We start from the raw sequence: 13,059 nt of genomic DNA, 5'->3' as shown, positions 1-13,059 counted from the left end.
TTGTAACCTGTGAAAAACAAAAAAACCTGCAACCCTGTGCCTGAAGAACTGAACTCTGTGTGACCTTTGGGGAAGCTGTACCTAGATCCCTGTAGGGTGGCTTTGAAGGGAGGTTGTCATACAGTTTACAGGGAGTAAACACTGGGAAGCATGCTGAACATAGGCACGCTCAAATACACTGGAAAAGCAAAGCTTGGCCTGATATGTTTGGCATGTGAGAGGTGCTTCACATTAATATGCATTTAGAGTCTACGCTTGTGCACAATACATGTGGTTAGATAACAAAGAGAGAAGGTGTCAGCGGCACTTTGTCTTTCTCTGCTGCTCGTGCTTAAGTCTCGACACCCCAGGGGATCATTTTTACTCCTTAGGTTTTATTTTACATTTTCTATTAGGATCTGTTAATCTGGTTTAAATCAAGCATTATATCTAGCAAGATTATGCTCAAAATACTTTGCAAAACAAGCATTACAAATTAACGCTCAAACCTTTTGTGAAGTCTAACTTTTCATTAAATATATTAAACAGGATACAAGGCAAGGCTGCACAGAAACGTTAAAATCATAGGTTTTCCAGGCCTGTTTTCTGCATTTATTTCTGATTTCCTTCCTGGAAATGCACATTCTCATCTCCAGGCCTCTTAGGTCAGGTTTGTGATGAGCATGTGCATTTCCATGTACTAAACTGATAATAGAAGACCAGCATTCAGTTTTAAGTTCGCTCGAGGTCTCTTCCAACTCTCATTCCATTTAATCTAAAGCCAAAATGATTCAGTCAAACAATGAATGTATGCTACTAAACGTGCTTTATAAAAATCAGGCATGAAAGGAGTGATAAAATGCAGTGTACAGCTGTAACAACATCAGGTTATAACACTCAATGTTAAAAAGAAAAATACTTTCATATAAAAACACCCAGTATTTGGATATTTTCCAAACCAGAAACAGGTTCAGAGTGAGAGCTCTCACTTTATTCTTCCTTTGCCTGTGCACCTACTTTCCTCCATAAAATCTTGTAGGTCATGTAGGTGTTGCTGATGACATCCAGCCCTTACACAAGCGGATTTGGTACACACTTTAGCACCATGGCCAGTTACGTTCATCTATATCTGCCAATACCTAACACTTCTCCCCTTTGTTTGATGGACACTAAAGACTGGTTGCTCCCAGGTGAAAATATTTATCAGCTGGCTGAATCTGTGAGGGTTTTAGGAGCCTGATATTGTGAAAACCTGTCATCGATGAGTTTCTGTAGATCAACATGGAGGAAAAATAGAAAGACAACTGGTAAGTCTTAAAAAAATAAAAATAAAAAAAACAAAGCAGTTAATCAAAATGAGGATGCTCGTTTATTTTTTTATGTTGTATAGGAATAACAAATACTGCTTTGGTGATTCACCACCTCCAAAATGGCCGATGTAGCAGAAATCCATGATTTCCAGGCAATACTACCTCCTAGTGGTCGTTTCCTGAACCCAATTTAAAGAGGAGAGTTTAAGGATTTAAAAAGGAAATAAAAATAATTGTTCCCAAACGTTCCCAAAGTGGGGGGTTTAAAAGCACTTTCTGTTGATCTGAATTAAGACTGCGAGATTAGATAGATTTTTAAAACATTAAAAACTTTAATAAAAGCAGAACATAGGGGGTGAGCTGAACACATGAATTTCAAAGGATTTTAATCTAGGCAAAACAAAAAAAGAAAACAAAAAGAAAACTGGGACGGGAAAGTGGGGCAAGAGTACAGTGAAAATAGTCCCTGACATTTCTCAAAACAATAAACAAAAGAGAGCAAAGAAAAAAGTTTTAGGGTCAAGAAGCTGAAGAAATCCAGTCCCATGCTGCCGGACACTGCCACAAACTTTACCTAAAACCCTGAGTTCATGGTGTGAAAACAGGCAAAACTGACAGATCTGCAAATCAAACAATCGATTTTTTCTCATTTGAAGCAGTGACTGACAAAAATTATACTTAAAGAATTCAACATAACAAAATACAGTTCAATAATTCACAATTCTTAGTATTAAAGTCCATAACGTGTGGAATAAGAGGACAAGAAGGGAAGTCCTGGTGGGGGGTGGATGGGATCCAGAAAGCAGGCTGTGTGGGTGATGGGCGTTGCTTCTTTTTAATTGAACTCGAAGACCACCTCTCACCCCCTACCTGGACATGTGTAGCTCGTGTGTGTAAATCAAGTCCATTTCAATTAGAAATGAATCTCTCATCGTTTGAGGGCGCCATTAGTAGCCGCTGCTAAATCCACCACCCCTGTTATAAGGAGCCCCGCTCCGGTAAGAAGTATAGTTGCCCCCCTTCATCGCTCCGTAACTGGAGTGCTGCTGTCCATAGCCGTCCCCAAAGTCCCCATTGCTGTACCCGCCACCCATCTGGCTGTCGTATTCGTCGTATCCCCCGTAGCCTCCGTAGCCATCCCCCCCGTTATAGCCCCCGCCGTAGCCGTAGCCACCCCCGTAACTACCGCCGTAGCCGCCTCCGTAGCTGCCGCCGCCGCCTCCTCTTCCGCCGCCGTAACTCTGCATCCCTCTCCCTCGACCCCTTCCTCCCCGGCCGCTGGTGGACATTTCCTGCTTGGTTAGAGCCTTTTTCACCTCCACCTTGTTCCCGTTGATGGTGTGGTATTTGGTCAGGACCGCTTTGGTGGCGGAGTCGGTATCCTCGAAGAAGACAAAGCCGAAGCCTCTCTTCCTGCCGGTCTGCTTGTCGGAGATGATCTCGGCCTTCTCCACCGCGCCAAATTGCGAGAAGTACTCGGTCAGGTTCTCCTCAACGATGTGGTCTTTCACGCCGCCGACGAAGATTTTCTTGACATTGGCGAGTATGTCCGGGTTGTTGGCATCCTCTCGCGCTATGGCCCTTTTCACCTCCACGTTGTTGCCTTCGACGACATGTGGCTTAGCGGCCATTGCTGCGTCGGCCTCCTCCGGCGTGGAGTAGGTGATGAAACCGAAACAGCGGGAACGTCCAAGCTGCTGGTTCATGACCACCACGCAGTCGCTAAGGGTACCATACTGCTCGAAGTACTTGCGGAGGCCTTCATCGGTGGTCTCCACGTTCAATCCCCCAACAAAAAGCTTACAAAGTTTGGATGTCATGGTTCCTCCGGAGGATGGTGCGCAGCTCAGACCGTCCCTCTTCTTCAATGAACCGACGTAAGGGCGGGCCGTTTCACTCACGTCTTCGTAAGACGTTCCTCTCGCTGATTGGTCACCTTAAACCAAATCACCCCCTCACAATCGGCGCGCGATTGGCGTCACTGTCCTGTTCCCTTCAGGTCCCATCGGAAATCTTAATTTCCTGAAAAAGGACCGCGTAAATTTCGACCTTTGTTTTTCTTCGAATACAGTAATAAAGCTACACCCCCGATAAATTAATTTTACTTAAAACACATAAAACGTCAATCCGTGTTTTATTTTGTGTCGCACTTTAGACCCACTGGGACAAAATATATTTTTTCCAAGTGTGTACGTGAACCACGTTCAACCCTAAAATAAACGAAACTCATAAGCCTGAATTTCATGTTTTATTTTTTTAAGTGTATATTAGCTCTGCATGACTGGCTGTTTCCAGCAATAACAGCTGTGAAATGCAGTCATTTCGCTGTTAAACTATTATGATCAGAGAAAATCTGAAGTCGCTACAGCCTTAATAAATTAGGTTAGCTGGAGGCAGGCGCTTCACAATAAATGCAACTTCTCTCAGCGCCCCTCCCCCCTTGTTCCTGGAACACGATTTGAGCCCGACAGAAGCGAATAACTCCCATCACATAGTCTGACACACGAAAAGCATTTTTCCTATCAAATTCAGCTTCTTAGTTTGATCCACCTAATTTCTGATTGAAAAAAAAAAGACATTTTGATAGGACACCTTGTGGAGATTGTTCTGCAAGCCATTTAAACTTCAGTCTTAGTGGTCGTGCAGATCTGAAATGTAAATTATGTTAATTTAATTCTATGTGAATTTTCAGTAGTGGTAACTGAGATTGGATATAATTTATTCATTTAACACATACTTATTTATCTTGTTTGGCAAACATGTTGCAAAACACCAACTGTAACCAAGTGAAAATACAGTTAAAAGGTACCACCAAGGTTTTATTATTATTGCCACTATTGAACTATTATTTCAGCTAGTTATTTAGCCAAAACATGCAGCAATGTGCAGGCAAAACCAAAGTGGAAGGAGGCCAAATAGGAGTGATGGTGATGGGCAGACCTCCACAAGGCACCTTCAAAACTGGTACAGTATGTGCTATGCATATGGAAAAACCATGAAATCCAAGCTGTATTATGGAACACATGGGATGGACAGTAAAGAAGGGCACTCTGCATGTTTTATAAAACACCCCTAAAACAAAAACACATACCAGCTTTACATCTCTGGGCTCCCACCTCTGCAAACCCTCCACCCAACAGATTGAAAACAAGCAATCAGACTGCCCTCAGTGTAAAAAAGCAACATAACAGACATCTTGATATACAAAAATATATTGATTTATTGTGAATTCATAAAAAGAAAGGCCAACATAAGTTTCCTTTTCCTACAGGGTGATCAGAATTCGCCAAGCACCATCATCCTATAAAAAAAAAAAAAAAGGTAAGAGAACAAAAGCATAATTTACACTCATGACCACATCAAGCAGTTTATCTCAGCACAAAACCTCAGATTGGTTTTCATTTTTTATTATTTAAACCCTAACAAATACTTAAGATTACAGTGGGAGTTTTAGTCAACTCTTGTACTGATTTTCTAGTGCTCATTAAAGCCAAGACATCAAGTATTGTCTTGCATTTCATCATTGAAGCGCTCTTTAGAACATCTTTCAATTAATCTGAGAAAACTGCTTCAAGAACCACAAAGACCAAGATTCACTTTTAGACAGTGGTCAGCAGACTTGAAGACTTAAAGCAGTGCTGGAAAAACCAAATAGCTGAATATAACAGTCCACTCTGTGTAGATGACTAGTTTGGTCTACAGTGTTTGTTTATGCAAATTCCGAGTGCATTATGGCTTTTACCTGATACAAAGTAGCATCATCTCCCCTCTGTTCAATTATATATGACTAACGTTCATTGTCAAATGTGGAGGCCGTTTTAACAGCTAGCCCACTTTGCAGCTGTTGAACACTTTAATAATTTAGGTAAGAAGCATTGAGCTGCAGTGGGGTCTGCCACCATCTCCCATGTTTTTATTCCCCACCCCTTCCATTTACTGACCCGTCATGTTTTAATTTTACAACCATCCATTACCACATTAAAACCCGACAAGTGGGTTATTTTAATTACTTATTTGCAAGTTAATAAAATGAAATGTGAATTCAATTCTGTAGACAAATGTAGAGTCAACTGTGTTGTTTACAAAGATCAACTAGATTTTTACTGGTCTTGCAAAACAAGTAAAACCAGAACTACAAGAGCCATTTGAACAGTTTCCCTTTGGCCAAAACCCCACAAAGCATGTGACTGACTTGAAATGCATCTTAAAAAGCTTTACAATTATCAGCTTCAAGTGTTAAATACTTTTGAAACAGCGCAAAAACGCCCATGCTCCCTATGAACATTGGTGGTTTCCAACCAAGATGTTGAATCAAGTAGAAAATTCTCAGACTTGACCTCAATTTTATTTGGGCACTGTTACTCAATGCCAAGTTCTCCTTTCATACGAGGATTTATTCTGGTATTAAACACAAGTTAATAAGTTACCTAGATGAAAGTCAAAACTGTAAAAGCTCAAATACACCAAAAAGAACACACTAACGAGGACTAAGAAAACGCTTTATTTTAGAAGGTGTTCCAGACCAAAAAGGCTAGAAAACCCCGATTTGGATTCAGTACCTTTTTTTTTTTTTAAACAAATGCATCAAAGGTGTACACTGGTTAGTCAGTAGCACTGGGGTACTGTATAATCAAAATTCCCTGGAAACCCAGTAACAGTTCACATTAAAAAGCACATTAACACTGCCTTTGACCACACCGGGGGAATCCTCTGAAAACTGACTTCACCTGTGGGGGAAGAAGGCACAACCACTCTTTGGTCCCCACTGTCAGCGTGGAGAGACACACACCCCCATCGTTTCGGGGGTTACCGTCCTCGTGCCCAGGTTACAGAAGCAACCTGGAGGAGATGAGAAAGAAAACAACAGGGTGAGATTCTGCACCGAGCAAAGCTTCTCTGGAGGAGACTCCAATTTACTTGTTCCATCGTTTCATTTAATTATGGAACAATACTTGGACCCCCTTCCAACCCCCATCAAAAAATAATTAACCCACCCACCCCTCCCTTTTATTTATTTTAAGATTAGCTATATAAGACGCTGATAAATTAAATAATGGCACACGTGTGCACCATCTCAAAGATATGCCATACAATGACCAACACAGAGTGAAGACAGGTTGATTTACATACCTAGTTTGCTGGATGTGGATATCCTAAAGAGATATTTCAGACTCCTATCACAATCGACCCCAGGTAATCAACAGGGTCCTGATGTAGCCTACAAACAAACTGCTACGGCTATTTTGGCTGGGATAGCCTACTGGAATAAGAGTAAGAACACCTAAATGTAGGAATAATCAAAGATAAATATCAGAGCCCTCATGTCCACATAAATATATGTATTCAGAAGAAAAATAAAGAGTTATTAGCAATATCTAAAAACCACAATTTTAAAACAACGTCACACCCTACAAAGCCTACATGCATTGGCTGTGGGTAGACAACCATTAACCATTTCACCCACCTGAGTGTAAGGGAATAAACTGTGGGAATGATGCCATGTAACTAAAGAGCAACAAGGTGATGCCACTTATATACCTGTGGATGAACTTGAGGAAGCCTGGTTAAATAAGTAAAATAACTAAGCTAAGTGGTATAACGTTTTATTTAAAATGAACATACATGAGCATAGCAAATTGTTTTTTTAACAGTAGGTTTTGTTCTCCAGACATGAAAGTATACAATATACATTAGATATTGCTACAGGTAAAGGAAACATGAACAATATTTAGACTGAGACTGGCTGAGAGGTTTGGTACAATAAGGGAGAAGGAAACAGTGGTCCTGCATCCCGTCCCGCCTTTGCTGAATGACCCAATAAGTAAATAATACATATGTCCGTTATCAATAATGACATAGCTATGAAAAACCATAAACATGCTTTCTCATCCTCATACATTGAAAAGTCACACTAAGTTTTCTGCAGAAAAAAACAAAATCGAAAACGAACTGCTTTAAAATGCAAATATTAAAAATAAATCAGAACTTGTCAGAAAAACAATCCTACATCGAAAAAATCCAAAAACAACGAGTGAACGCAAATAAAAAATAAATTCAACTCTAGACGACAACTAGACGCCGGAGGCGTGAGTACATAATAAAAAGCGATGTTATTCTTCGTCTTAATGTGTCCTAGTTGAACGGCAACAACCGCTTCTCGTTATAATCAGGTGTTCTGGGAAGTGACCTTCCTACCTGTTTGGGTTTGGAGGTCTTCGTAATGATTTGGGGGAGGGGGTCTTTGTGTCCGTATCTCTGCCATGGTTGGATTTCACGGCAGACGCCCCGTTACTGGCTTTACTCTTGGCGTCCAATTCCGGGCTGAGGGGAGAGGGCAATTTGTGGGACAATAGTAGGGGTTGCTTTCCATCGTGCAGTCTCATTTAATAGCCGCCGCCGCCGTAGCCCCCCCTTGCGTAGCCGCCACCGCCGCCGCCGCCTCTGGTGTAGGGAGCTGCGCTCCTCTGGCCGCCGAAAGGTGGCCCTTTCATGGGGCCATAGCCAGAAGGATGCTGACCATAGCCGCTGCCAAACTCATTGTAGCCGTTGCCACCGCCATAGCCACTTCCCTGATCTCCATAGCCACCCCCATATGGCCCGCTGCCGTACCCTCCGTAGCCGCCACAGTTGTAGCCTCCGCCATTACCGTAGTTGTAGTTTCCGCCATAATCCCTGCCGCCGTAGCCATTTTGATTTCCTCTCATACCTCTACCGCCTCTGCCTCTCGGTGTCATAGAGGTTCTGTTGGCTGCCTGCATCTCCTGTTTGGTCAGGGCTTTCTTTACCTCAACTTTGTGTCCTTTGACGGTGTGGAATTTCACGACAACCGCCTTATCGGCCGAGTCGTGATCGGTGAAGTACACAAAGCCGAAGCCCCTTTTCTTTCCGGTCTCCTTCTCTGAGATCACTTCGGACTTCTCGACCTGCCCGTACTGGGAGAAGTATTCGGTCAGATGCTGCTCTTCGATGTCGTCTTTCAGACCGCCAACGAAGATTTTCTTCACCTTAGCGAGGGCCTCGGGCTTGTTTGCGTCTTCTCTTGCCACGGCTCGCTTCACTTCGACCGCGTTGCCATCGACGGTGTGCGGCCTAGCCGCCATTGCCGCGTCGGCCTCCTCCGGCGTGGAGTAGGTTACAAAGCCGAAGCAGCGAGATCGCTGGAGCTGCTTGTTCACGACGACAACGCAGTCGGTGAGCGTGCCGTACTGCTCAAAATGCTTGCGTAGGCCATCGTCGTCGGTGTCCACGTTGAGCCCACCGACGAAAAGTTTACAAAGCTGGTCGGTCATTTTTGAAAAATGGCGAATCGATTACACCCGAACACCGTCAACAACGCTCTGAACTCAAGATGGAGGTGGGGGAGAACGCAGCTGTATTTATATCATACGCGCTGTGACGACATGCTAGGCTGACTATTAGCGCCGCCTTTTCCGGTCCACTGCTGTTTCTTTTGTAGAAAAAGACTGAAGATACATGAATAATCCATGATTTAAAAACACTTAACTACAGTGAATAGTTTTGGCCATGCTACCCTTTTCTCACGTATTACCAAACCACATCGATCTCAAAAACTTAGACCTTAAAACATGGAGGTGGGGAACCTTGTTATGTATTGCGTATCTCCTCCTCATTATTTTAAAGAGTGCGAGGCTATGACCCAATAAATCGGATGAACAAAAAAAGACTTATTCAGACTTATTCTCTTTTCCATCTCTCCGAAATATGGCATTGGAAGATTTGCTAATGAAATTACAATTTTTATATTTGGTTTTATCTACGGAAGAGGATTAGGGCCACTGGAAAAAAAAGTGGGCACGTCTTTTCCCTCTTCTTTTCCAGAATCCTGAGATTGAAGTCAGAATTCTGACTTTTTTCTCAGAATTCTGGAAAAGAAGAAGAAGAAAAAAAAGACGTGCTCACTTTTTCCCCAGCAGCCCTAATCAAGGTTAGAAAGGCTGTAGAAACTAGTGTGTGAAATTGTAGCAGACATTATTTTTCACTAATTTACACAAACAGCAAATGAGAAAAATACTGGATTAATCTGGAGAAGAAAACCTTGTCAGTGGCTGATGTGTTTTCTGCAGAAGTTGCAGGTTTCGGTTGTAACAGATAAGCCAATCATCCTGCCTATTTCCCCTTATCTTTCCTGCCACGATCTCCATGTAAGTGATCAAACACAAAGAAAAGGCCAATTCCCCTCGAATCCTGACGTCCTCGGGCTACGGTGATGTAGTTTCAGGTGAAAGACACGGCACTTGATTTAATTACCTTGTGCAGAGAATAACCACACCTACCAACAGCTTGTGGTAATGCAGATTTCAGAGCAGACAAGAGCAAAGCAGACGGCAAACAAAGAAACACCAAAATCAAAGTTTACTGAAACCTTTATGAGGCATATTGCTCATGAAACAATCCCCATTTCTACTCTACCAACACAAACACACAGGACAGTCTGTGTCTGCACAGATACAGCTCCAAACTATAGATGGACACAAACGAGGTGACTCTGCTGATAAAACAACAGATGGAAGAAAGGACCGACCACAAAATTGATTATGTTAACCTGCATTTTTTGAGTATTCTGGGTGTTCAGGCTTGATTTTCAGTGTGACCTTTAGGTCCTCCTCCATATTATTTTATATCCCAGTCCTTCTATAGTACGTTTGAAAGCCATAAAGGTTGAATGTGACTCCTCTCCTCCTCCTGTCTTTGTAAGGAAAGACAAAGTCTTTACCTTCAGTAAAGGCATGTGAATGTATATTAAATGAAATGGTCTTAAAGCCTGTAATAATGGTGCTGCAAGCAGCTTCAACATAGAGTACAAGACTGGTAACGCAGCGCCATTGTCCTTCTCTTTATTATCGAGGCTTCACTGGGAAAATAGTTATGAAATTCAGACTGTAGGCAACGTCCAGTTGACTAAAAATCACCCAGAATGTCTTTTTTTAAAGGCAAAATTTCAAACAAACTGAAATAAACACCAAACCTGTCACACCAAAAATGGGAAGACTGTTTTTTGTGTTTTTCATTTGGAAGCTAAAAACATCAGAGATGGTTTTCTTGTCTGAAAACTTAGTACATTTCTTTACGGGAGCAAGTACCGCTTAATTTATATTACTGTCTGTGAAACTACGAGCTTCTCCAGATATGAGAAATTATAAGCAAAAACCGCTTGACTTGAGGATATTGAAGGCTACATCAGGTTTTAAACACCCGAGAAAACACTCAAATTTACACAGCAATCTGTGCAGATGGCAAATTTTTTTTTTTTTTTTAATGACATTTCTCTAAAACTCCTGAATTTATAAATGAAGATCAAGTCCTACCAAATATTTACATTAAAACTGAAGCCTTTTGTAGCCCAAAACATCCTCCAGTTTCAATCGTGAGGGAGATAAATGTAATTAATCCAATTAGGTAGTTTAAAGGAAGCATTTAAAAATATTCCCTAACAACCAACATAAACATGGCTATAAGACAAACGATGTAGACAGCATGCACCACAGGAGGAGATGTGACTAGGAAGCCATGTCTGTTCACAAAAAAGGCTCAAATCTTGTGTTAATGGTTAAAGTAGCGACTTAACACATTTCTGCCACATTATTTCAGTAACAAACAACATTTGTAAAAGGAAAAAAGTCAAAAGTAACCTCAACAGGATTTTATTTGTTGTAGTAAAATCAAACATCTATCTAGCAGTTTTTCCACTCTTCAGTCTTTTTCTCTACTCTCTAATCTTCAGTGTGAAGGCCTGTAAGATAATGACAATGCTGATAGTCCATGTGCTTGAATGGATCAGATTAAACAACTTCTAGCCACATCTAAAACAGAGTCTTAAAGGAGAGGAGCCCAGTTTGTCAGATAAAATGGAGGGGGTGGGGGGGGCACGGGGTCTGGGTGGGCTAACTTGAGCTGATCATGTAGAGGAACTGGATGGGATGGGGTGGTGGAGTCTCCACGAACATGTGGGTTTTGTCTGTGGGAGGAAGGGCACTGGATCACAGCTCCACAGGTGGCTCTGAGCAGGCCGGGTCACAGGTGATGGGCGACGGGCCGTATCTGATGTGGTTGATACTCAGAAGCGTCATCCGAGCAATCACATGATGTACACTTTCTCCGCCTGAGAGAAGTTGAAGACTTCTTTGGTTCTGGGACACACCACTTTGTCATCTTGGCGAATGGACAGAAGAGACTGGAAGAGATAATAATGAAATATCAAGGAGTGTTTTATGAAACTTTATCATCCTTTAAGTCTGCATTTTAAATTGCTTCAACATGGATGGAAGCACCTTCATACAGTCCCAGCTGGCATCATGCAGTTTACTCACATTGTAGCCGTAAACATATCCATTAGGCAGCATCATGGGAGGGTTGTTTTCATTCATGACCTCTCCAGAGATTTTACAGACTAGTCTGGAATTGGCGCAGTGGGCCATGGGTAGAGGCTGAGCCAACTTGTTAAGAGATTTACTGCACACTGGGCAGTCTGGGTTTTTAGAGGTGCCATCCTCCTTGTAGCACTGACTGGTTTGGAAATGGGAGTTAAGGATTAATGCAGTTTAGGGAATAACACACAGAATAGACCCCCCTTAGAACAAAAAGCACTATCCATCTTCATATAGCTTAAGAAGTTGAAATGACAGGGTTAAGAGTAACCACACACTGGAAGGATACGGTGTCTTGATGGCAGACAGACCAGCCTGCAGGGTGATGGTGAAGACAGAGTTGTTTCCCAGCTGATGCAGTCTGTAATTGTCATATCGGAACTGCTGGATCAGCATCTTCCAGCGGGCTGGATCCAACAGATCCTGATAGATCAGAAAGAAAAAGAGAAAATAACATTTCTGCATTTCTGAAAAATTAATAAATAAATAATCAAGTTTAATTTGGCACAGACGGCTTTTATAATTTGTACAATATAAAAAAAGTCTGAATTAAACAAAAAGGTCTACTTTTGTGTATAAAAGGCATACATTTGTCTTTGGTCTGCACAGCTTAAAACACAACTGAAGCTACATTTGAAGGAGAGTCAATGTGGGTTAAACAGGAGACAATGCTGAGTTTCGTTTACACAAACAGATCACGACTCATCATTGTTTGTATTTAGTTTCACAGTTCTGTTTATTTATGATATGCATCTATTTTACTCTCCTAGTTCAGTCTCTAACCAGTCCACATTTTCCAACATGTCGGTTAGCCAGGTTACTGCTGTGCCAGCCCAGCCAGCCAGCAGGTAGAGAAACATGAGGGAGAAGGATCATGAGATGGTCCAACCTTCATGTGTCATGTGTAGAGTGACAACTTGTGAACTGAATAACGAACTTAAAGCTCAACTCTTCAGTGTGACACTATAATCATTAGTTCATGTGCTGCTAATGGTTCGAAACGATTTTTCAGACCACAAGTCCTGCGAGTCAGAACAGCTCATTATACAATGAAGTACATTTAACTGCCCACTGGTAAAGATCAAAACAACACTGCTAGTAGTTACACCATTCATTTTTAATTTTTTTTTAAATAGTACCCGCTTTAGATCGTCTGCTTTGACAGACATCGACTTGCTTTTTTTCATAACTTTGTTGTTTGTTTGCTTGTTTTTGTTTAAAACATGAAGAGAAGAGAATTAACACTTAATAACTAAAAGCAAAAGCCTAAAACAAAACTGGACGCCAGCTAAAAAGAAATAAACACACAAACCAAAAAAGGAACACTTTTGAACCCTGCTTTTTGTTCAGATAGCCTCTGTCTCACCAATACATGTTTGGACTGG

At 41.7% G+C, this 13,059-nt stretch overlaps 3 protein-coding genes across 4 annotated transcripts in view; all 3 read right to left on the bottom strand.

Moving 5' to 3' along the window:
• Window positions 1-788: 788 nt before the first annotated feature.
• Window positions 789-3,227, bottom strand: LOC102215220 (heterogeneous nuclear ribonucleoprotein A0-like). The gene has a single exon (XM_013909184.1). It carries the CDS (start codon window positions 3,107-3,109, stop codon window positions 2,237-2,239), a length of 873 nt encoding a protein of 290 aa, XP_013764638.1. The 5' UTR covers window positions 3,110-3,227; the 3' UTR covers window positions 789-2,236.
• Window positions 3,228-4,485: 1,258 nt separating this feature from the next.
• Window positions 4,486-8,657, bottom strand: LOC102214758 (heterogeneous nuclear ribonucleoprotein A0-like). 2 transcript variants are annotated; one of them, XM_005726465.2, is made up of 4 exons: window positions 7,485-8,657; window positions 6,420-6,570; window positions 6,017-6,128; window positions 4,486-4,590 (listed from the first exon to the last, which is right to left on the bottom strand). In XM_005726465.2, exon 1 carries the CDS (start codon window positions 8,576-8,578, stop codon window positions 7,673-7,675), a length of 906 nt encoding a protein of 301 aa, XP_005726522.1. In that variant the 5' UTR covers window positions 8,579-8,657; the 3' UTR covers window positions 4,486-4,590; window positions 6,017-6,128; window positions 6,420-6,570; window positions 7,485-7,672. The 2 variants fall into 2 exon arrangements, with proteins under 2 accessions (XP_005726522.1, XP_005726521.1); XM_005726464.2 differs by lacking the exon at window positions 6,420-6,570.
• Window positions 8,658-10,935: 2,278 nt separating this feature from the next.
• maea (macrophage erythroblast attacher, E3 ubiquitin ligase) overlaps window positions 10,936-13,059 on the bottom strand; it is a 14,037-nt gene continuing 11,913 nt past the window's right edge. The window contains exons 7-9 of the mRNA XM_005726462.1: window positions 11,964-12,097; window positions 11,618-11,813; window positions 10,936-11,481 (exon numbers count right to left, since the gene is read on the bottom strand). Coding sequence (XP_005726519.1) covers window positions 11,386-11,481; window positions 11,618-11,813; window positions 11,964-12,097 — 426 coding nt within the window. The 3' untranslated portion in view covers window positions 10,936-11,385. The remainder of the gene's footprint in view (window positions 11,482-11,617; window positions 11,814-11,963; window positions 12,098-13,059) is intronic.

The sequence above is a fragment of the Pundamilia nyererei genome, unplaced genomic scaffold (genome assembly GCF_000239375.1).
Source record: "Pundamilia nyererei isolate P.nyererei 1_Seehausen unplaced genomic scaffold, PunNye1.0 scaffold00020, whole genome shotgun sequence".
NCBI classification, from domain to species: Eukaryota; Metazoa; Chordata; class Actinopteri; order Cichliformes; family Cichlidae; genus Pundamilia; species Pundamilia nyererei.
The sequence above is the reverse complement of the archived record's forward strand: the minus strand, read 5'-3'. Positions and strand labels throughout refer to the sequence as shown.

What these genes read in the sequence shown, in the direction of transcription:
- LOC102215220 (XM_013909184.1), bottom strand. Translation starts at nt 3,109, where the DNA reads ATGACATCCAAACTTTGTAAGCTTTTTGTTGGGGGATTGAACGTGGAG.
- LOC102214758 (XM_005726465.2), bottom strand. Translation starts at nt 8,578, where the DNA reads ATGACCGACCAGCTTTGTAAACTTTTCGTCGGTGGGCTCAACGTGGAC.